Genomic DNA, 23,477 nt, shown 5'->3' on the forward strand with positions numbered 1-23,477 from the left:
GGGCAAAAATGAAGCACCTGAAATCCTCCAGCAGCTCCTGCCTATAGACTTGCACCTTTAACGCAAAGAACGTTAACCCAAATCAGGACATACCTGTGATACCTGCAATACACATCGGTTCCAGATCAACACTTTCCCGATGGAGCACTCCTTTCGGTGCTCGTGGAAACAATTTTATTGACATGGAGTCCCTCTTAATCTAACTCTAGGTCTTAAAAAAATTAAAAAATTAAAAAAGACTGTCACAGTTTGTTATACAAACAGTAAGTACCCACCCATGAACTGAACACATGTTCCCTTATTAGTTATGATAGAATAAGACATAACTAAACTGATAAATAATATCCCGTACACGATAAAGCTGAAAAAGCTACTTTCTTAAAATTGAAAACTGGCTGCTCTTTTGTTCTGACCTTTGTGAGAATCTCCGGCCCCTCGAGGACTTTTCACCTTTTCCACAAGCCTGTCCCACCGTCTCGCATCTCTGGCATCTCCTCCTCCATCAGCTCATGCACTCTCACCCCCCCTCCTGTGCTGCCACCATTCTCTCTGCAGGGGGTCCAGGGTGAGAACCTCTGGCTCCACCGCAACTGCCAGCGGGTGGGACTCAGGGACAGGAAGTCTGCTAAATCTCACTGCTGGGCATGTCACCCTATGAGGGTGCAAGGGGTGGTAAGAGCTGTTTGGGGGATGGAGGTGGTAGGTTACATTCTAAGGTTGAACCTAGCTCTGGAAATTCCACTGCACAAATTATGTGACTATAGTAAAAAGGACAGACAAGAGATGCGAGGCTTGGTAGGGACTACAGGGACTACCTGGCAATGGCTCAGACCAGACTGGACCTCCCTGGCACCCTGGATGGGTTGTGATGAACACCACAGCCATAATTCCCACACAAGGTCCAACCCAGTGAATTCAACCATCATCCTCACACTTGGTTTTACCCCACATTGCAACAAAATTCATGCATAAACCCACATGCAAGTATGGTGTCTTCAAAGGGACAATCCTAGTGGCGGACAGAAATGGGTGTGTTGGTTGTCTGCGCAAAGAATTAATTGTGTTAAATTGTGCATTTATAGAATATTGTTTCTTCACAGTAGGTGGACATTAAACGTTTTTGTTTTATTTGGACATTTACACCTTTGGACATTTACATTATCATCTTATTTCTCCATAATTTTCCTGATTCTTTTCAGTGCGACTCGGTTACAGGCGAAGGCGTTACGCAAACCGTTAGTTTGCAATGGATTCTGGCGCAGCGGGACTGAATTATGCTCCCTTCATGACCGGAGCCCCCCAGGCACCAGGAGATGAAGTGACTACAAAAGTAGGAGTAGGAGAGCAACGTTTCGATCTCCTTAAAGGACAGCGGGCCACATTTATTCACCTGTCCTCCAGATCCGAGGGCTGCATCCGTCTAAGAACAAACGGTAACAAAATCAGGGACTGCAACCGTGCGTTTGTAGTGTTGTGGATGCTGCGCTGTACTCTTTCCCTCTCCGGCTGCAGGAGAGGACTTTGAGAGGGGTTTTATATGCAGGTGGGGCGGTGGAGGTCTATAACAGAATGCGGTACTTGAGCGCCCGGGGCACCCTGTTGATCACCAGCCTGCCGTCGTAGCTGAGCGATGCGAACAGCCAGGGATCGGCACAGGACCACTCCACGGCGTACACGCTGTCCTCGTGCTCCTCGTAGGTGGCGATTATGCTGTCCTGGAGTGGCTCTTTGCTCCTGCAGGGAGGGGAAGGGACAGGACACGCAGTTAGCCACCCGGCACCTGGCAGAGGACGGCCTCCGCTCCGCCTCAAGGTCCCTGTGAGGGACGCTGCTGATTACGCCGAGCCCCGGCGGCAATTTTTCATGGAAATCGGGTGAGAAGCTTCGTGATCAGCAGCGCGCCGAGCCGGTCACGGCTGCGCGGCCCTCAGGGACCCCGCCTGGTGAGAAAGAGCACTGGAGCAGAATATTGGGGGAGCTCAGGGTGGGATGCCAGCAGGGCGCCCCTCTGCGTGTTTACAACCGCATCTGCGCCACTTATAATCCTCCATTGTTGCTGTTATTATTATTAATTAGTTGCTTAGCCTGCTCTCTTCTACAAAATAATTTCTCTGGAGCAGTTCAGGTTAAGTGCTTTACTCAAGGGTTCTGCAAACACGGCCTACAGTGAGATCTGAACCAGCAGCCTTCAGATTACAGGTCCATGTCTTTAAGCTTTGTCCCATGTGCGGCGCCTGTAAAAAATGACCGGGGCTGGAGGGGAGTGGGGAGGTGGGAGACAGCTGAGGACGTACTTCTCCTCCTGATGGTTGTCTTCGCCGTCGCTCAGGTCGTCCTCGTCGGCCAGGTGACCGAAAGGCTCCGAGGAGATGGACACCATGTTAGAGAGGATGACCCGGCTGTCGCTGCTCCCAGTGAGCACCAGCTGGTCGTGGGAGTGGTTGTACCTCACGCTCCACACCCTGGGAAAGAACAGAAGGCGGGTCGAATTCTTCTTCTCCCCCCACAAACAGCGAGACGGGTCCTGTGCCGCGCGCCTCGGCTGGGAGGGATTCGCAGATAAGCCCCTCTGCTGACAGAAATTCTGGCTCAGCGAACCTTTCCCTGCCCCCCCCTTAATCGGCTTCCTAAACCAATTCCCTAATTCCCCCGCCCTACACAGCAACGCTGCCTCGCCGGGCCGGAAAGCTCCTATTCCGGCTCTGGAATTTCATATCTAAATTGGATCAAATCTGCGGCATTATTGATATGTTTGCTCAATCTGTCTCGCTCCCCTTTACTTATTTCTTTTTTTGGGGTGACATCTTCAGCCCGGAATATTAGCATGCGCCATCATTCGGAGACGCGCCGAGCGCAGACTGGGGCGCTCCGGCTGTCGAGCGGTGCCATTAGCTATTCCGCGCAGGCGACGCGGGGGCTGGGCCGGCGCTCTCCCAACACTGCCGCTGCGCTGGGCTCCTAATGAGGCCCTCGACGCTGTGGCACAACCCGTCGGAGGTGCCTTTCACAGAGCCGCTATCAGAGGGTACAAAGATGAAAGAAACACACTGATACACGCACATGCAAACACACACACTTACTGCACCTTAAAGGAAATATGCAGCAAATAAATACTATCTATACACAGTTATTCATTTAAATAGAGCGAGATGAAAAGAGGGGATATATATATATATATACAGATATATTTAAATCCGGATATGCAGAGAACAAAACACTTCCAGATATGTAGACAAACACTCCGTAGTGGGATCGATGGACCGCTGTTCTGCTGAGAGAGGGAGATGGTGTGAGACACTGATACAGATGGGGAGCGATGCTGCACACTGACCAGTGCGAGTGCTCCTCCAGGGTCTTCACGGGCTCACCGATGCTCCTCACGTCCCAGAACTTGACCTTGCAGTCGTCCCCGCAGCTGGCCAGGTAATACTGCTTGTTGGGATTGAAGTCCAGGTCTCGCGCCAGCTGCCCGTGGGCGTTCTCGATGCAGTAGATCTGACTGTGGCCCGGCGAGGCCGTCAGGGGGAGGGGGTTGGGGTTGGGGGTGGGGGGTGGGTAAGGAAAACAAACAAAGTGTAACCGCATCATTAAAACTGCATACCTCACAGGCAAAGACTGAGGACTCATGGGGCAGACTGTTTAAAAAAATAAACAGTATCTGGTTCTCTGTAATGGTCCCTCTGGGGTTCGGAGGGGTTTCAGACCTGATCCCACATACTACAGTTATGCAGCAAGACAGGAAGTTTGAGGCAGGATGCTCAGGTTGGATGATGAGTTTCTGCAGAGTTTTGGGCCATGCGGAGTAGAAAACAGACCTGGAGCCAGAAAGAATGCCCTCGACACTGCAGTTGAGAATCACTGACACTGCGGTCAAAATGAACGCGTTCCACAGTGTGGGTGAGAACTTCGGGCAAATACCGCAGTGCAAACACTTCATCCCGAGGACGAGGACGGAGTCGCAGCTCCCAGGGACGGCGCTCCCTCCTGCACCGTGCTGCGGCTTTCGCAAGCGAACCCATTACGCAATTAACATGCCAATTAAAAATCTCATTAAAAATTGAGGGAAAAAATGACCTGGGGGGGCGGGTGTAGGGCTTCAATCAGGTCATTATTAAATTCCACGTTCCCCCCATGCTGCAGTCGCACGGGGCACTGATGCAGGACCCTGACAGGACTCAGAGCTGATATAAACCCACCGGTGCTTTTACTGCACCATGAGGTATGATGCAAAAACAATTTTTTTTTCTTCTTTTAGCATTAATTTCTTTTATACATCCCCCATAACAGGCTGCTGTAAGAACAACAACAACTGTTTCCAGCGTGCGCCCCATAACCCGCCTCCCATATCCCCTCGAAGTCCTGTCGCTAACAACCCGTTAGCGCGATTCCCTCCATCGCCGACCGACTCACAGGTAACCACGGTGACCCCGGTCGGCCGTGCAGGGGGCGGGGGAGGGAGAAGCGAGGATTCGTAAACTCCTGCCTCCTAATGAGTAGGGGAGAGGAAATGGAGCAAGAAATTGTATTAGTTTCGCGGCACCGGCCCGTTTCGGAAGCTTCCACCCTAAATATGAAATGAGGATACAGCAAAGCTGGGCTATAACACACTTGACAAAGTTATGGGGATTAAGTCTCCCTTCCCTAAGCCCGTGGACACAGTGAAACCAAATCTAAATTCATCCCTCCTTAAAGGCAACAGAAGTTATTACAACACATCCGTCTCCCTGCTTTAGTGACAGATCGACGTGTGCCGAGGGCATGGACCACATCCCTTAAATGTTTGTACAGGTCCCTGTTTCTATGACAACTGCCGTGCACAAAGTCATCCGGCGCTTATCGAAATTACGGTAGAGCTGGAGAGAGAGCATGGCAGGAAGAGCGTCTGTTTGCGTGGGGGGGGGGGTGGGGGGGTCCGTGCGCCGTTTACGTGGGAAACGGTACGGCGCGAGTGGAAACATGAATGTGCGGAGGCGTCTGATGCAAAACAGCGGCAATCGAGCGCTGCTGTAGTCACGGTGACCTTTGGTATCCCCATGCTCTTCGAGAACAGGGGAAGAAAAAAAATAAGAAAAAGAAATAATCGAACAGGCCGGCTAATTTGCCGATGCAGCTAAGAAAGTGAGAGGAATGCGGGACCGACAGCCGCGTCTCGTATTTGGTCGCCCACAGGACAGGTACATTTTACACTTCACCTGTCCCACCAAGTTCTACACCTGTTCAACTTTCGAACACACTGGAAAGACAAAAACAGGTCAATTTCTAGACTGAAAAGCAGGCAGAAACACATTCAGTTACTGTTCACACATTTACATTTTTCCCTGCAATATAATTTTAACCCAAAAATAAAATGTTACAAAAACATTTAATAAACAGAATTTTAGATGAAGCACTAAAACAAGAGATTACAGAGTTACTAACAGTGTTTCCTTAAAAGAAATCAAAATAACAAAATATAGGGGTTCCTTTACTTCTTTTTGACAAACATGGGCTGTTTCAAGCGATAAAATCAATTTCGACAAATTTTGGCTCTGAGAAAACGATGTCAAAACGAAAATGCAGATGATACCCTTTGTATCAAACTTCGCAATATTTCGCCTTAGTTTACTGAGCGCCTCTCCATGAGATGGGTGAACGATCCTAACTTTATGAAATTTTAGACACGTGACCAGTCTCGGACAGATGGACAACTGTTCACGTGGGACCCTGGGAAAGCAAAAACGTATGCAAGCAGTACTCTGAGTTCAGGAGGAGAGACATTGTTTCCGTCAAAGGTCAGCGTTAAAGTGGCACGTCTTTATCCATCCATGCAGATTTAGATGGATGGCTCCAACAGCGCACGTCTGACCCACATTAGTTGCTGCAGAGTGCTAGGTCGCTGACCGATCATGATGGTATGAGTGAGGATGACTGCCAATAACACATTTTCCGGAGCCCTTATCCTGAGTGGCGCCACTCATCTAGCTGTGAATTACAGGCGTTTCCGCACCATCCTTCTTGGGTCGATTTCTGTTGAAGGCTCGGTAGCCATTCCGCCACATGACCCGAGGCGACCAATCCCCTTCTGGGGTCCGGCCGATGGAGGGAAGGGGTCTTCGAGAAGATCACCTTCACCTCTTTCGAACATTTGAACCTCACGCTGTAGCATCTGCAGGACAATAAGCTCCTCGTGTAAGTACCTCATAACTTTGTTTCGCTATATCATCGACCCAGTTAGGAATTCCTGGAAGAATAATACGAGGCCACAAACCACAGTATTCCACCAAGAGGTAAATATTAAAGGGTGCAGCATAAAGGGGAATGTATAATACTGGCTTCAGTGCTGAAATTAATCTTTAAAATTATACCCTGGAGAAGAGGAAGGACTGCAGTGTTGATGCAACAGGAAGGGGGAGCGAGATTCGTGCCGGCAGGTGTGAACGCGGACGCCGGGACCCTTGTGGCACTGCAGGGTAGTGAGTCAACCCTGCGGGGAGACCATGCTGTCACGGGGAGACCATGCTGCTGTAGAGAGACCACACTGGTGCAGAGAGACCCCTGTGCTGCAGTTGACACATGGCTGCCTGCTCTCACCCATCTCCTAGCTGACAGCTAGCCCCCCCGCCACCGAACCACCCACCCCACAGCAAGCTGCCGTGTAAACTACAGTCCCCTGTAGGACCACAGGTACGAGCTCCCGCTCTCCTGTCGGAGCTCAGGGGAGAAGCGTCGTGGCCTCAGACGCACTCGCCGGATGTCGGCAGCCGTGCCAGAATATCAAAAGGAATAAAACATGTCCTTTGCTAGCAACCGGGGAGGCCGCTCCGCTTTTCCCCCCCTCCCGTGCTCTGAAAAAACGGCACGAAACAGCCGAGTTCGCCATTAAGCAGTACGAGTGTGTAACTGCGGCACAGCCGCGTTCAGTCCCTGGAGGGGGTATGGAGCTAAAACGCTTTTCCAGTCTACCCACTGCTGTCCATAAACGCTTCTCAAAGTAACCCCCCATGCGCAACGGCTCCGCTTGAAATGAAAAGGAAGATGCCAGCTGGCCAATGTGTCACCGGGCCAGATGTACGGTGACAGGTGTGTGCCAGCAGTGAATTCCCGATCTGCTGGATATAGTCCCCGAGAGGCGTCTCGCTTCTTTGACGGGGAAGGTGTCCGACACCTGGCCCATGCTGCTGAAACGCTGCTCAGAGGTGCGGTCTGACCTCCTCTCATGACCTCCGTGCGCTCGCGGTCTCTGGGCTCGACGACATGCAGGAAGGGCAAGCGTTCAAGTGTGTCAAACCCTCGTTGATGGGACCAAACTCCGGCAAGGGTCAAATGTGAAGGACAGGGGAGCAACCGAGACCTTCTCTCACCATTCCGCTCGATTCCTCGCTGGCGTTTCTTGAAGCACTTCCAAAGTGTGCGATTGTGTGTGTGTGTTTGTGGGGTCACTTCAGAGAGAAAATAAACATGGTAAACTCCAACATCTCCTCTATACACAGCACATCCCCCAGTTGCCAAACCACTGCAAGCCAACTCCTCCTTTTTCAATAGCCACCCTGCAGTCATTTTCTCATTGACAAATATGCCACTGATTAAGGTCAGAAAATACAAAGTAAAGCAGCAGGGTCCTAGCCCTGAAAGTCTAACAATGGCTTATAAGTTGCCATAGAAACGCTGAATGAATTAGATTTCATATTTAAGGCATGTGTTACAACAGAGACTTCTTTTTAAACTCCATCTGCTTTAAAGTGCCGCAAACAGGAAGTCGTAGTAGCCATGGCAACAGCACAGCTGGAGGTGCTCTCAGATCGAGCTTTGCCCCAAGGCTGGTGAACTTCAGCCCCGAGAAAGTGCTCCAGTTGTGTGTCCTGTAGACAACGAAAACCGATTGAGGCCTGCAGGTGACCGCGGGGTCACGCGACAGCTTCCGTTTCCCCGTTTCCAATCGACACGTTTCTCTTCAGCTCGCAGCACCACCTATTAGTCAATAAACAAGACTTAACAAAAATGTAATTTAAACATGGCGCAACGAAATTGATTAATTAGAGGTGGGTGGGAGGGGGTGGTGGGTACGTTCTTGGTGACTTTGACAAATTAATAAAGCAGAAAATGCTAAGAAATCAAGTTCATAACAGGCGGTGGAGGACCTGCCCCCCCGGGAGCTTGGCAACGTTTCCAATCAGCAATGCGACGCAAACGAAAGAGCGCACTGACCTTGAACCTCCACAGCACACTCTCCGTGATATCAATCGCCCAATTCGCCCTTCTTCCTTTAAATCAATACGCTTTCTCATCTATTTGTTATGCCTCTTATGTGCCTCGCAAAAACGGAGGAGAAATGCTATCCTTCCCTTATCTGAGCCGAGCACTCGCTCTGGTTGTTCTGGTTAAGTTGAATCCCTCAATCCGGAGCCCAGGTGCTCGCACCCGATACCGAAGCCGACCTGCCTTGCTCCACCCTGCACCCTACTCCGATGACCTCCTGGTATAGCTCCTCCTCTGACCGGAATGTGACCGCTTCCACTGGCGCTTGGGTGCAGCAGACCGTGGCGTGCCAGCTGGTCGCTGAGGCGGCGGTGATCCGCTCGACCTTGTCTGTCCCGCTTCGCCACATCTCTGCGGATGGCGTGGATGGCACTGCCGGCACGCGACAGGACAGGCGACAGGCCGTCCTCTGGCTGAGTGCCTCCGCTGACTTCCACGTCCCCGCATCTGTGACATCCCAACTTTACTGTCCATTGGGTATTTAATCGAACGCAGACGCAGGCTGCGCCTCCTCCTCCCTCGTGTAGAGCCGCGCACCTCTGTGTTCCCTCCCGCGATCGATGGCACACAGATTATTATCCCTGGAGCAGAGCCGCACGCAGACCGAGTTGTCCCTGTCACGCTGCATTTCGGCCATCGCTGGATGTTTGCAACTGACAACAACTCAGCAGCCATAGAGAATCACGGAATCACTTCCTGTAGCAGGCAGGACGACATCCTGTTGCTGTCTTGCCGACATGGACGAAAAAGTCAAAGCCAGCACCATGGCGGAAACGGTGAAGTTGCTGAAGTCAACATAAAGATGTGAGAAGGAAAATGAAGGATGTGACCGAGCATTCATGCGAGTGTCCTGCCCTGGGTGGGGGTGGAGGAGTAGGCGTTGTACGGTAAATAAAGGCGGGGGGTTACCTCATGCTGCGCAGATCCCATCCGCGGATGGCCGTGTCATTGGCCGTGGCTAGCTGCGTGCAGTTGTGGTGAGGACTCCACTTCCCGGAGGTGAACTTCAGTTGACCTTTGCCCTCCAGGGTGGCAGAGCTAGACACCTGAAAGGAGAGACGTTCCACTGTACTGTTGGCCCGTTCTTTGCTCATCTTTGCCCTTGCAAACTACAACCCTGGAATCCAACCCCACTTCCTGGTCCAGTACCCTTCATCGACGGTCTTTACCTTGAACTGGTGCAGTTAAAAAAATACCATGCTGTACAAATGAGTAGATCATTTGAAGTAGCTTAGTATCCAAACCTAACATCAGCTAAATGAATAAATAATAATAATTTATTAATTCATAAGCAAGCAGGCAGCTGTTTGCCATAGTAACTGTGCTGCTCCTCAAGCACTAGGCTTTCGGCCTCCTGTCTGCCTCAGTTAACAATGTGATGTTGAAGCCTCGGAATCGAGTCGAGCAGCGCGGTACAGGAACAGGGATCAGAGATGGAAGTGTGTTCAAATCCCTGCTGTCTGTTTGTAGAAAAAGCCACAGTCAACTACATTATTTATTACTATTTTTTTTAAATTTTCTACTCCAAAAAAGTGAGCAACCAAGAGTTTTCCACGTGAAGCTCTTGCTCTGCATCCTGATGCAGACGATCAGCGAAATAACTTAAGGTCACCCACTGAGTGAAGTGACAGCATTGACAGCGGTGGAGAATTGATTGGTGTACACAGCCAACCAGGTCGTTAAGGGATCAGAGCCCCGTCCTCCCGTTTAATTGCCTGTGAAAAGTAAAGAGCACACGGGCGCTCGCTGACAGAGCGCGGAGCACCGAGGAGACTCACTTTTGTCAATGATGTGGTACGAAAAGTTTGGGTCGGGGTTGTGGAATCAATTCGGTTCAGAGTGAGGGGCGACAGTCCGTCTCCTGGAACAAAACATAAAGCGCCTCCTGGTTCCTGGTTCTAGCCACGCTCCATCTTTCAAAGAGCTGTAGTGCCCTCAGTGGGTGTGGCCACTCGATGTGACACGAGGTGTCCAGCAGTAAACTATGCCTTCTTCCTCGGGTTTGCATTTACCAAAGTCAAAAAGTATCCGCAATAACATTCCTACCTTAACACTTCAAGTTCCCGCAGAACTTTGTTGCAGATACTTTTCGACTCACCTTCATACTTAGCTGACAATTTTCTCCAAAGCAGTTAAGCTACTTGCACCGTTTTGCCCATTTCTGCAGCTGGGTAATTTTCACTCCATCAGTTCAAGATGAGTACCTTCCTCAAGGGCAGTACAGCAGGAGCAGGGACTCAAACCCGGCTCCTTTGAGCGGCACAAGCTAACTCTAACCAATGCGCCACCTGCTGCCCCGGGTGCAACTAGCTTGCAAAACCTTGCTAACTTGTCCTCTTTTCTTGACAGCATCTCTAAAATCATAACAGCTGTTAAATCCTTAGTAATGAAACAAAAACGAGTTCTTGTGCGCTAGTGTTACACAGCATACATCTGCAAGTGTATGGATGTGGGTGTGGTGAAGGTATCTGTGTTTCCATCTCCCTCCGAAGACCCTTCCCCAAAAGCATGCTCACAATAAGAGGAGTGGAGAACATGGCATCTCCGGGTGTGATGATCTCACCGTGGCCTTGGTGGAGCTCGCCTCGAGGTCCCACAGCGCCACGTGGTTGTCGGCCAAGGAGACGAGCCGCTTGCCGTCGCCCATGGGCTCCCATAGGACGCTGTGACGGGGTGGACATAGCTTGCAGTCAATGTCTGAATCCACACACACATACCGCCACGGCACTGGACTGGAGAACCCAAGATGCTCAAACACTCATGTGTTCGGACATGCAAACGCACAAGGGCATTGACAGAAACCAAGAGTTGCTTAAGGTTAGTCGACGTCCTTCCTCTTCAGCCATAAATTAAACTCCCGCTTCCTCTTAATTCAACACAGTAAAAAACAGAGACCGTAAAATGCGGTCGAAGTATGCAAGAGAGAGAGATAAAGTTTGTGTGTGTCTGTGTGTGTGTGCGCGAGCTCGCACTAGGGGAGCCACGAGAAGCTGTTCCTTTCAGGATTTCATCCAAGTCTGTAATTTGCATTCGTTTCTTGAGAGGAGAAAGGAGAAGGGGAGAGGGAAAAAAAAAAAAAAAAAAACATTTATTGAGGTTATAAATCCCAGGCTGCAGGCGAGACACTTTTTACGGCCCTCCCAAGGTGCTGGAAGTCATCAGACCCGCGCCGTACGTCACGACAAGTCCCAGGTCACTTTGGGTGACACAGAAGCCCACTTGCCCCACTGTCGCGCTCATGCGCTGCGTGTCATCGGCCTCGATCGGAAGCCGATTTGTTCCTCGCTCCGAGATTTAAGAGCGGCCCTCCCAAAAGTATCAATTAATTCTTAAAAGGAGCCTCTAGCAGATCGTTGTGAAGAATATCGGTTACAGGCGTTTGACCTTGGAGCACCCAGCAGGATGGCTGTATTGATGCAAGTTAATATGCAAATAGGACTCGACCGAGGACTTTGAACAACCCCTTGCGTTTTTAAAGGCTGCAAACGGTTTCCGAGTCAGACGGTTGCCGCTCACGCTGAGGGCGAATGCGGTCTGGGTGCTTCGTCAATGACGGGAACATTTCCACACATGAAGACAGATTCTGATTTTTGTCTTTTGTGTTTTTTATTTGGTCCTTCTGATAGGCTGGTAGACAGAGAGGCGCTGCGCTCTGACCCCACGAGGCGCGTTCAGAGGAGATGGACAACGGGGCGCGAGATGCAGCCATGCGTCGGGGGTAAACGCGCACAATTTAGGGAGTGTGTGAAGATCGACTGGCAACGGCAGCCCGCCGAGGATTATTCCATTATTACTGAACGTATCGACTGACCTGTACATTGCACTCCAGCTCAATCTTGGGGTCCCATCGATTTGTCGCCGGGCCCTTCGAGAGCCAGCAGAGCTACGATTGTACTGACTTCTCCTTCCACACTCCCTCCCACTTTTTTTTTTTTTTTTTTAATTCTGGAACTTGCTTTCTTTTTTGGCCACCGGAGCAAACAGCAGTAGGAAAACTGAACCTGTGTGCTTTTTGAACCATAAATTACCAGGTGGCTGTGAAGCACCTCCTCGCACTCAGTGACGGTGCGGGTACGACGAGGGAGCCAGAGTGCGAAGAGACCTGCCTGCCTCTGGGAGAGGGGTGGCATCAGAGGCATCCGGCGTTCTCGGCCCCGAACGCAGCTGACTGATGGAGGCGGCTGGGAAAACAAAGCAATCCATCAGCCGCACTCATATAACGATAGGGCGTGGGGGGGGGACGACAAGCTCTGCGTCATGGTGCTAACCCCCCCCATTGCCCTTGAGAGCCCTGCGGCTCCAGAGGTGTGAGAGCTGCGGTCTCCAGCACCATCGATCTTCAGCCTCGGCCCGCAGGGACCATCCTTCAGGCCGGGGGGCTTCGAGCTCTTCGGGTGCTGGGAGATAAGCAGAAAAAGACACGGCGACACGTCCAATCCCCGCTGTCTGCGGATCGGATCGGATCGGGTGGGGGGGCGGGCAGAGCGAGCCCATCTTCTCGGGACTCCTTCCCTCCCCGGATTACCAAAGAGCTTTACATATCTAAGGATTTCGGTTTCCGCTCTCGCGGAGCAAACCTCGGTGCTCTGTGATGGGAACAAAATGACTTCTCCCCTCCTCCCCATCCATCTTCAGCGAGTCCTGAAGGTGGGTGCAGCCGTCGCCAGAGGAAAACCCCGCGGCTGCACCGTGGTAATGAGCTTTCCGGGCCGCGTGCGCCAGACGTGTCAGTTATACGTTCGCTAATAAGGCGACGCACGTCTGTCTCCGTGCATCCGGAGAGACGGCGCCGCCTGCTTTCACAGCACACTGAGAGCGCATCCCCGTCTCCCCAGAGCACAGCAAACGCAGAGGAGGACGACTCTGGGATGGGGAAAGGCGCACTTCCTTGTGGGCCGGCAACGCTGCGCGTGAGTCAGCCCCGAGAGGCAGCTCCGCTTGCCTCAACGGACGCACTGGAACTTGAGGCAGAGCGGCGCGCCATTCCTGCTGACGGACGGGCAACGGCAGCCGATCAACACCTGCCAAGATCGACACCCTGTCGCGGCCGGCTTTCCTGATACTGTCTGACACGCTCCCCTGGAGAGGGATGGGGATCTGTAACCCCGAAACCCAGCACCTCCTGTAACAGGTGCCAGAGATCAGCCAGGGGAAGGTGCCACGGCTGACACGAGCGACAGGTGCGAAATGTGTCCAGGCTAAACCAGTTACGCATGCATCTGGCAAGGGGGGAGTGTAGGTACGATGTGACATATCTTCTTCAAACTCTTCACCCCTGGTTCTCTGCCCTGTGCACGTGTGCTCGAAATGCCCAACGGCATCTGAAGCCCGGACAAAACCGGCAACTCAGGCTGCGGGGATTTGAACCCCTTTTGACAGCGCTGCCGTCGAACAAAACACCCCGCAAATGAGCTGAAATAAATCCCATTTATGAACCAAATATTCTCCCTCCAAAGATAACCATCGTGAGCCAGTCACCGGAACACAGCACGAAAATGGATTAGGTTTTGCTCCCCTTTTTATTTATGTTTTTTCCGCCCCCAATGACGGCACCGTGTTACCCACTCAGCCGAGGCGCTCACACCACCTAAGCGCTTCACTATGTAGGTCAGTCAATAGCTTCCTGTGGGAAAACAAACGCCTGTGAAAGCACCATCCCCGGTACCCTGGTATCCCCACCACATGTGAGAGACAGAGGGAGTGTTGGTGATGCGGGCAGCGGCAGGGTGTCAAATTGACAGCAAACCTTCGTACCAGGCCATGTTGCCCTGGGCGGCGTTGTCAAGGTGACAGAGGAGCTCCAGGGCCTGCGGGTTGTTCGACGAGTCGTCCGGGGACTCATGGGTACCCGATTCAAACTCCTTGGGCATCCTCCACACGGCCGCCGATGTCGCCACCCGGCTGTCGGAGGCTGAACAGCAAAGAGTTAGCGACTAAGCACCACGCTGGACAGAGGAACGTAAAACATGCCTGACATTCAAACAGTAGAAAATATTTCCTTTTATTTCTTTTTAACAACCTGCTTCCATGAATAAATGAGATTATTACATCTACCTTATTTAAAATGGATGGTGAACGAATGCTATCGGGCATCAACAGCATTAGGCGCAAGGTTAATCCGCACTTTGATCCTGAGCTACAAATACACTGGTTTTTGTGCAGCTGTGCATTGCAACTGATACGATCAAAAGGTATAAAAACATCATTATCAATAAAATGGAGTAATTACAGCAGTGCTGAATGCTGTCAAGGTAATCACTGAAAGTGTGCTACACTGTGACATAAATTCCAGGCAAGGTGTCCAGAGACTGTATAGGTGAACCTTGGGAATAATCCATTATTTTAAAGAGGGTCTCCGTTCAAGAGAGATCCCGCATTTGAGATTTAAAGTAACAAAGCTTTAACATTTCAGATAATGAAAGAAACTGGATGAAAAAAGAAAAAAAAAAAAAAAAAAACTATAAATGGGCTTTGTTCAAACAACGATGCTTCTGATTAGACCGAGCAGCAATTTTGCTGCATTCAATCTGCAACTATAGGCAGTTGTTCTGTTCTGTTTAACATGTACAGAGTCGTGTGTGTGCAGCTATTCCTGTGCAACAGCACGAGCAGGAAGCAGTAGCAAGAAGGGGAAAGCAGGGCAACACGTGGCACAATGGTTTGAGCTGTCACATTTCAAATCACAGACCCTGGGTTCAAATCCCACTCCTGTTACAGCACCCTTGATCAAGGGACTTATCCTGAACCGACAGTAAAAACTACTACTCTGCTATGTATATAAATGGGTAAATCACTGTAAGCAGCTTAGTGTACAAACCTAACAAAGTCACCTTGGAGAAAAGCGTCAGATAAGTGAATAAATATTAATAAAGCCTGTGTGTGTTTGCTTTAGGCGGGGGTGGGGGCTGGCCACTTCAGCATCTCGTGCAAAGCTTCTCAGTTCTCTTTGCGTGTGAGCTAGCTGGTATGAGCGAGTACGTCCTCAGACCATGGCAAACACTGCCCCTAGAGGCCACCCGCGCTCGCCCCAGCCCCACTCCTGTTGCCTCGGCTCCCCAGATAATCCGCGTGGTCCGCTGATTAATGGCCACCGCAACAGCAACAAAGGGATGTACAGTAAATAATAATCAAGGCACCGAGACAGCATCACCATTCAGATCATAACATTGCAAACGTTTTCCCTTTTAATGGCAATTGTGGAAATAATACACTTTTCCACTGCAAATGGGTGGTGTGTTTTGTGTTTCCAAAGGCAATTATCGCATCACACCGGTATTTCAGGCACGGATTGGGGCGAAGACACACCCACGCAGACCCACATCCTCCGCCCACCTGTGTCGGGCTCCTCAGCGTGTGGAGCGCAAGCGCAGGTGTCGTACCCCTCCCCAGGTGTGCATACAGGCGTGCTGGTACAGGTCGCAGTCATACCACGTGGTGTGCGGTGTCATTGACGCTCTCAGGTACACAGCAGGACTACAGCAAACTTAAATAATTAAGTCGACTCAAAATCAATTACATGCATTTTATTCTGATTTGAAATTATATATTACCCAGCTCAATCTGTGTGGGATTTGCATGTTCTCCCCATGTTCACGCTGACTTCCTCCCATAGTCCAAAGACGCATGATTCGGGTGAACTGATGACCCTAAATAGCCCACAGTGTGTGTATGTGTGAGTGAGCAAGTGATTCAGTGAGTGACTATGTGCCATTTCCCTGCAATGGACTGGTGTCCCACCCAAGGGTTTACCCTGCCTCATTTTTCCAGGATATGCTCCGGAGCACCACAACCCTGCTCTGGGCAACAATAGATGGATATAAAACATTCCCGGGATGTTCAACAATGAATACCAGACAGTAGGCAAACAAAGGGTGGTGACCTTGCTATTCCATCGCTGAACAGTGGGGGCATTGTTTACCAACAAGGTAAGCTGACCGCTCAGGTTCTCGGGGGCTCAAACGGCAGATGGCCACAGGCCCCGAGGAGGCATCAGGATGGCCTGCGGTTCTGATACACCCGAGACACGCTCCTCGCCCAGACGTGCTCATTCACTGGTTATCCACAGGAGAAGGGAGTCCACAGCCCACTGCGGCACAGAGCATTATGGGTGATCGAAAAGCGAACGGGCAGCCGTGCAATGTCTTTGGCTCTAGTCGCTTCATTAGATGGAGCGTCACGCTGATTAGAATTCCCTTTTGAACTCCACTCCAACACGGCCCACATCAGCAGCCGATCGATGGGCTCCGGTGGAAAGGGGGGCCTCAGGCCCATGTTTTTGCTCAATGGCTTCCAGAGAGCACCGACTACGGGCTTCAACAGCACAGGCAGCACCCCGGGCTTCGGCCTCAGACAACGTTAATGTAATTACATTTTTTTCAATTTCAAATAATTTCTTCATGTTCGTTTAATTTTTTAATTGCCTTGTGGGGACTGTGGGTGGAGAGGGTGGATTAACCATCAGAGCTAGCAGGGAAAACACAAGGACGACAAGCCTTGGCTCTGTGGATGAGTAATGCCAATGAGAAGCTGGGCAGCAGGGGGCGCAGTGATTAGAGGCGCTGCCTTGCAATGGAGTAAGCTGGGTTCGAATTTCACCTTCTACTTAAGTACCCTTAATCAAAGTTATTTACCCTGAATTAGCAATTAAATTACTCTCTAAATAGGTGAATAAGCGTAGGTAACAGTACACAAACCCAACGTTGTAAATCGCCTTAAGACATGCAAGAGAGGGTGGATGAGGGTGGAGGCACAGCTGGGTACCAGAGCAACGAGGAGCTACTTACTCGTGTTGTAGCATGTTGTCAGCACGCTTTTATCTGCAGGACTGGCGCTCATGTGCCATATCTCGCCGACCTGGTGCAGCAGCACACTCTTGTTAATGATGTTATTCTCATCATCAAAGTCGATGATGTGTATCTGCGGGAAGAGGACCGTGGGAGCGGTGAGTACATGTGCCAGCAGGGGGGCTGGCGTGTGACAGCCTTTCCCGTGTCGCACCCGTGGCTTGATCCCGATGGCGGGAGTTAGAACGAGGTAGCTGGAGCAATAGGGGGTTTGATTAGACAAGCCCACTGGTTTCTTGTTTGGCTGGAGTCACAATTCAATCAATAGTTTAAATTCAAAGAGGTTAACCTAAATACAAATGTCTGAGAACCCCAGAACACTACCACACAGCCCAACAGACAATAATGTTAATTCATGCCAGTGTTGTGATACTACTACATAAAATTTTTCCTTACTAAATATCAGCAACCAGGGGTCTGGACATCTACCTTCCCTTCCATGGACTATATCTCTGGCAGACACATACCGGTCTTCTGCTCTAAAAATGTCAGCGGTGCCCGGCCACCACGGTAAAATGCCCTGGTGTGGTGGGCAGCCACTGGTACTTGGACCCCAGAGGTTTAATTGTCTCCTTTTCTTTGCAGTGAGAGTTTTTTTGTTTTCCTCTCCTCGGCTGCCGACTGGCTTATCCTAATAATGAACTACACTTGTCGTTCCACTGTATCACATGCTGAACTGCACCCTGAAGTGTACTCTGTTCAGCAGTCTGTAAAAATAAACAGAATTTAACTGTAAAAGACGAAAACTGTCAAATTTGCCAAAGAAATTTCCCACCTAATGTTGTCACCCAAGAACAGTTTTTTTTGGTGAGGTTAATTATGTTTTATTTTATGGCACTTTTTTTTTTTTTTTTTTAAATCAATGCAGACTATGCCTAGTCAAGCATTCTGACTACAACACCCACTGCTATAAAATACTCCTCTGCCAAATTAATGTCTCCATTCGGGGGGAAAGCCAGGTAGCATCATGGTCAGAGCCATTCCTTTGCCACTATGGAAGCCAAGATTGAATCCCACATCCTGTTGTAGTCCCTATCAATTCAAGGTACTTCCCCTTAAATGATACGGTAAAAATTACCCAACTGTACAAATAGGAAAATCAGCGTAAGTAGCTCAGTGCACAAACACTTTAATGTTAATAAAGTTAAATTCCATGTTGCTGGAATTCTTCTGCAAAGATCATTACCTTCAGGAAAAAAAGTGCTCCATGAATGTGTTTACAAAATGCTGAAGAGCTACCTGTAATGTTTTCTTCAATACTGCACAGAAAAACACGAACCAAGAAAAATGTGAAGAATGCAAACAAATTCCGGCACCCCTCGGATATGAGAATTATTTGCAGATTATCCCCCAGCTATGAAAAAGCAGATAATTCTTTAATCACTTATTTCAGTGTGGGAAATGGGAAAGCGCGGCCTGCGGGAAGGCTAGTAGCAAGGCTTTGGTGCGGGGCTACAACTCAAAATGTGGTGGATCTTGTGCCATCCTCGACCTGGAGTGTGTTCTAAAGCATGCTGCGCACCTGCCCGACACGCCAAGGAAGCCCAGTTACCTGCGGCCGACGGCATCCGCAGCAGCATCGCCAACCGTTCAGAATTTGTCACTTTTGCCGCAGCCTGTTTCCACCCCCCAGCTGACTCACCCATTCAACATCCTGCTTTGTGGGAACAATTTCAAGATCGCTTTTGCTGAAAATGCTGCTGACTACCCCCCCATTTACCACTGAGTTACAACACATTCGCTGTTCATTAGAGGATGTGAAAACTCAGATGTGGCCCCCAGAGAGCTGAGAAGCAGAGTCGAGTCTCCGAGTGTGAGCCTGATAAACGGGGCCACAAAGGAGTGTGTTGCCGTCACTGGATTACTCCATGGTACGAGGTGTCACCAGCGACATGCTGGACCTTTTAAGAAACAGTATGCAGAGAAGGGGTGGAGGGGAATCTAGGCTTTTTAATGAGATGTTGTTTCGAAATATTAATCGGTTGCACCTGGCAGTAACTCCAGCCATCCTCCTCGAAGGGACACGCTTTACGAGGGAGTCCGTCGCGCTGAGCAAGCCGCGCTGACACCTTTTTCGACAGTTGAAAGTCAGATGAAGCCATTAACCTTGGGTTGGACCACACTGAACAAAAATTATTACACGAAGTTATAATTTTATGGCGGATGGCAATACAAATAAATTCCGATGGCTGGACAGGATAATTGGAGTGGGGTGGGGGGTTGGGGGTAATGGGGCCTGGAACGATCTGGCAGACGGGAGGAACCCCAGCTCCTCGTGATTTAACGCCGTTTTCCATCAGAGATGCAAAGTGAGTCATCTCGCTCCTTTCTCTCGGCCCCTTTCCCTGCCGTTTTAATTATCCTAAAAAGGGGTGCTGGAAATGGCGGGGACGCTGCCCTCCGCCTGCAGGTCCCTTCATTAAGGTGCTTCGGTTCAGGGGCCGACACTAAGCACAGCTGAGCGGGGAAAATTGGCGTGGGTGGGCCACCGAACCATTTCATCACCTCTGGGATGCTCACATCAATATTTCAAACCAGGGTGAAACTGCGCCCAGCCATACATAAAGCCAAGTGGCAGTACGAGCCCGAGCGGGGCAGGAAACCAGCACGCCGTGGGCACAAATCACAGACGGGGAACTGCAACTGTACCTTTAAACCGACACAGCAGCCTTAAATATCCAGCAGAACACACGGCAGTAACGGCGACACTGAAGAAAATATGTCAGCAGGTGGCACATGAATAAGAAGTGTCACCTTTCAATCAAATGTACCTGTTCTGAATCACCCTCTTGCTGCAGTACTCTTAATCAAGGTACTCAACCTGACCTGACACAGTAAAAAATACCTTGCTGTATAAAGGGGTGCTCACTAATTACCCTGGAGTGCAAACATTAGAAGTTTGCTTGGAGAAAAGCTTTGGATGAAGGAATAAATACAAATATTGAATAATGAACGGTTAAGAAATAAATTTATGCAGTGCAACTACTGGGGGGGTTGGGCTGGGCTTTCGGACCCTGCTGCGGACTCCGGAATTCTTGTGTCGCCACAGAGGTGGAGCTGAGCGGGAAGTCGAGATGTTGAAGAGGTTACAGCCCCTTGCGCTGTAATGAAGGATGGAACTCCGAATAGCAACCAGACCGATGGCTGGAACAACCAGGCGAAAAGAAACAAAACAAACAAACAGATTCAGCATAAACAACAACAAAATACGTATAATTGCAAGTCATTTCTGTGTGGATTATTTGTGCCCGTCACACCCCCCCACGCCCCCTAGTCTTTAGTGGGGTGTAACTAAATATGACAATAAATCACATGCCAAGTAGCACTACGATGGAATTAATAATGGGGTAAATTATTGCTACTTCCAGCTGGTGCTACACACGACTGCATCCTGAAACGCCTAAAACTAACTGTTTAGAAACGCGGGCGCACACAACGGTGAGATCTGATTACTTGCCAAACTGCGCGGCGCGCTAGCGCTGCTCTCCCCTGCCCCTGGAAGCGGAGTCACAGAGGCAGGGTAATTAAGAGATTGGGATCTCTGCAGTGGACCCGAGGGTACGGGCAAAACACACCAATGAAAGCACTAGTTCCGCGATCATCCCAGGCGTCTCGATCAGGTCTGGGCAGCTCAGGGAACAGCGGCCGTTCACTGCTAACGGAGCTCTGGAGTTCAAACCGCTAGGGTGGTCCCACTAGTGCCCCCTATGGATCACCTGGACACCTGCAGGTCCAGGTCCATCCGAACTGCTCTCTGACATTGTGTAAAGAAAGCCAACGAGCGGAAGGGGTGCAAACCAAGAGTGTATGGGTCGTGCCAGTGACTGCTGCAGTGGCTGGAACAGTCAATGGTGCTGGGTTCAAATTCAGCTGCTACTTTAGTACCCTTGATCAAAGTACTAACCCTGAATTCATACAGTACAAATTGCCCAGCTGCATTAACAAACTGTATGTAGCTTTGTATAGAAATCTACCATTGTATGTCACCTTGGAGAAAAGTGTCAGGTAATAATAATGATAAGAAGAAAAATAATAATAAAGGAATGAAACTTCAAAAGAAACAGAGCTTCTCAGCAAAACTCTCCTTCCCCACAGGATAACTGGCAGGATGCACTAACAAACAATACTATTATTACATGAAAAGGAAAAAGGTTTATATAACAATATACAAACATATATTTTGAATTATATAATCGTTTCTCAACAAACCAAAGGTGTGATTATGTGCTTGAGAGCAAAGACAGCGCAGATAGACTCCTATAAACGGCCCTTAGACAGGGTTCGGTTACCCAAGAGACGTCTGAGTGAGTTTGCTTTGTGACTTTAATACTTCCTGCCGTGAAGGCAGCAATTTTTTTTTTTAATACTCGGCAAGTGTTCTTGACGTCTTTAAACTAATTTTGCTTTACCTGAAATCACAACTTTTTTCATCCTCACTTTCAGCCCAGTGCAGCCTTCTTCACCTCAGCCCTGCCAGAATGACCCAGAGTGACACACGCCCACTCAGTCTCATTACTGGCCAGCAGGGTGCGTCACACCCGGGGGAGACCACAGATTCTGGCCACATCAGCAATGAGCCTCGCTTCCCATGAGCGTGTTACTTCGTAATTATATTTTCATTCTGCGCTATTATTTTCACTTTCATGTCTAAACCTGTTTTCTTTCCATTTTTTCCTTTTCTGCACCAGCTGAAAACTCACGCTGTTGTTTGCTAGCTGTGGCAAAAGTGCAACTTGACAGGATGTTTCACTTATGATTTCATTCAATACACCACGGTCGCTGATGGACGAGTGAGTCAATAAGAAACATGGTAAGAAACACGGACGGCCGACGTTACCGAACAAATGAAGCCGTCTTCGTCAGATGTTATGACCACGTATTACGACCTCAAAAATAACGTAAGGTTAATGGGGCGGTCGCTGGAACTCCAGGTTGTCATAAGCTGCAGAGCACCTGTATGTATGAAAAATGTATGTACCATTAAAAAGGCTTCATTGTGTGGCCTGTACAACAAACATGGTGACACAAGGTGCCCAACTTCAAGCTGTGTGTCTGCTTCATCGGGCAGCCTGGTGTCGCGCTGCACGTTACATTATATACAGCCAGCAGGTGGCATAATGGTTAGAGTTGTCATCTTGCACACCTGTTGTGGTAGCCAAGTAAAAATTACCCAGTATAACACGGGCAAATCATCGTAAGTACCTTGGTGTACAAACCTAACATGGTAAATCACTCTGGGGAAAGTGTCAATCAGACGAACCCCAACAATGACATTGAGAAAACTGCAATGCTACAAAGGAACCAGTCCGGTTTCAGGAAGCGATCATGTTATTCCCGCCAATTCCACCGAGGTTTTACACCACAAACCTCCCGTTCTGCCGACCTGAACGTCTTCTCCTTTGTCCTCAAACTCACCTGATTATCAAACTTGAGCGACTGAGTGCCCACGAGGAAGCGAATGGCGTCCGTTTCCGCAGTCTGAGCCGTTAGCGCTCGGGCCTGGACATCAGCACAGACACGTCAAAAAGAGAGGGAAACGTCTCTAAGACGAAGACATGGACACACTGAGACGTGGGGACTCATCACGTGGCTGAACCTGCCTGGGTTCCGGACAAGGACAGAGCCAGGATGCAGGGGAATGCTCATCATGATCATCCACACGTTTAGGAAACACTGGAAATACGACACTGAGTGCACATGCAACCAATCACAAGGCATGTTACTGAATGAATGAATGAATGAATGAATGAACCACTGAGTAGGAGTGAGTGAACCATGGCATGAGTGAATAAACCAGCTAATAGTGAATGACCCAGTGAATAAACTAATTGAATGACTGAATTAATACATTAAATTAATCACTGAGTGTGTCAGTGTAACACTGTAAGAATGCCATGCCATGGATGAGTGAATGAACGAATGAATGATGATACTGCAAACCCATTTTTTCCTCGTTCAGAGACAGTGGTATCTCGAAGAGTCACAAATATGTAACGCGATTAACTCGCTTTAAGATTACGAAGAGGTAAAAATATAAAATTCAATGCAATACGTACAGAGTAAACTAGTGACTGAATACACACGTCATGCCAAAATCATCATGATATTAATTTAAATTTATATTATACTTCAGTTCCCGCACACGTCACAAGTACCTCCTCTACCCACACCACGCTTTACCTGAAACTCAAGACCATATATGACAGGCGCATCGTCCTCCATCTTCACAAACTATGCCTTTATTGCATCTGTGTGGTTTTATGATGTCTGTCTGTCACCCCTTCTTCTGCACATCAGCCAGCAAAACATTTCCGCAAACCTTGGAGGGGAAAAAAAAGAAACTCGCAGGTATTTTAGCGCAATTTGCGTAAAAGAGAGATTTGAAACTATTCTTGCTTT

The 23,477-nt window shown here is 49.5% G+C and overlaps 1 protein-coding gene across 1 annotated transcript; it reads right to left on the bottom strand.

Annotated features, from left to right (window-relative positions):
• Window positions 1-1,033: 1,033 nt before the first annotated feature.
• Window positions 1,034-23,377, bottom strand: eipr1 (EARP complex and GARP complex interacting protein 1). Its single transcript, XM_018756686.1, has 9 exons — window positions 23,259-23,377; window positions 22,494-22,577; window positions 17,019-17,151; window positions 13,990-14,146; window positions 10,799-10,898; window positions 9,145-9,281; window positions 3,332-3,499; window positions 2,295-2,462; window positions 1,034-1,734 (listed from the first exon to the last, which is right to left on the bottom strand). Exons 1-9 carry the CDS (start codon window positions 23,298-23,300, stop codon window positions 1,560-1,562), a joined length of 1,164 nt encoding a protein of 387 aa, XP_018612202.1. The 5' UTR covers window positions 23,301-23,377; the 3' UTR covers window positions 1,034-1,559.
• Between the last annotated feature and the right edge of the window lie 100 nt (window positions 23,378-23,477).

The sequence above is a fragment of the Scleropages formosus genome, chromosome 15 (assembly GCF_900964775.1).
Source record: "Scleropages formosus chromosome 15, fSclFor1.1, whole genome shotgun sequence".
NCBI classification, from domain to species: Eukaryota; Metazoa; Chordata; class Actinopteri; order Osteoglossiformes; family Osteoglossidae; genus Scleropages; species Scleropages formosus.

What these genes read in the sequence shown, in the direction of transcription:
- eipr1 (XM_018756686.1), bottom strand. Translation starts at nt 23,300, where the DNA reads ATGGAGGACGATGCGCCTGTCATATATGGTCTTGAGTTTCAG. An exon ending in TGGGATCTGCGCAGCATGAG is followed by an intron (nt 3,500 to 9,144) that starts GTAACCCCCCGC and finishes GCCGGGCCACAG; the next exon opens with TCAGATCTACTGCATCGAGA. An exon ending in GACAACCATCAGGAGGAGAA is followed by an intron (nt 1,735 to 2,294) that starts GTACGTCCTCAG and finishes CCCTCCCTGCAG; the next exon opens with GAGCAAAGAGCCACTCCAGG.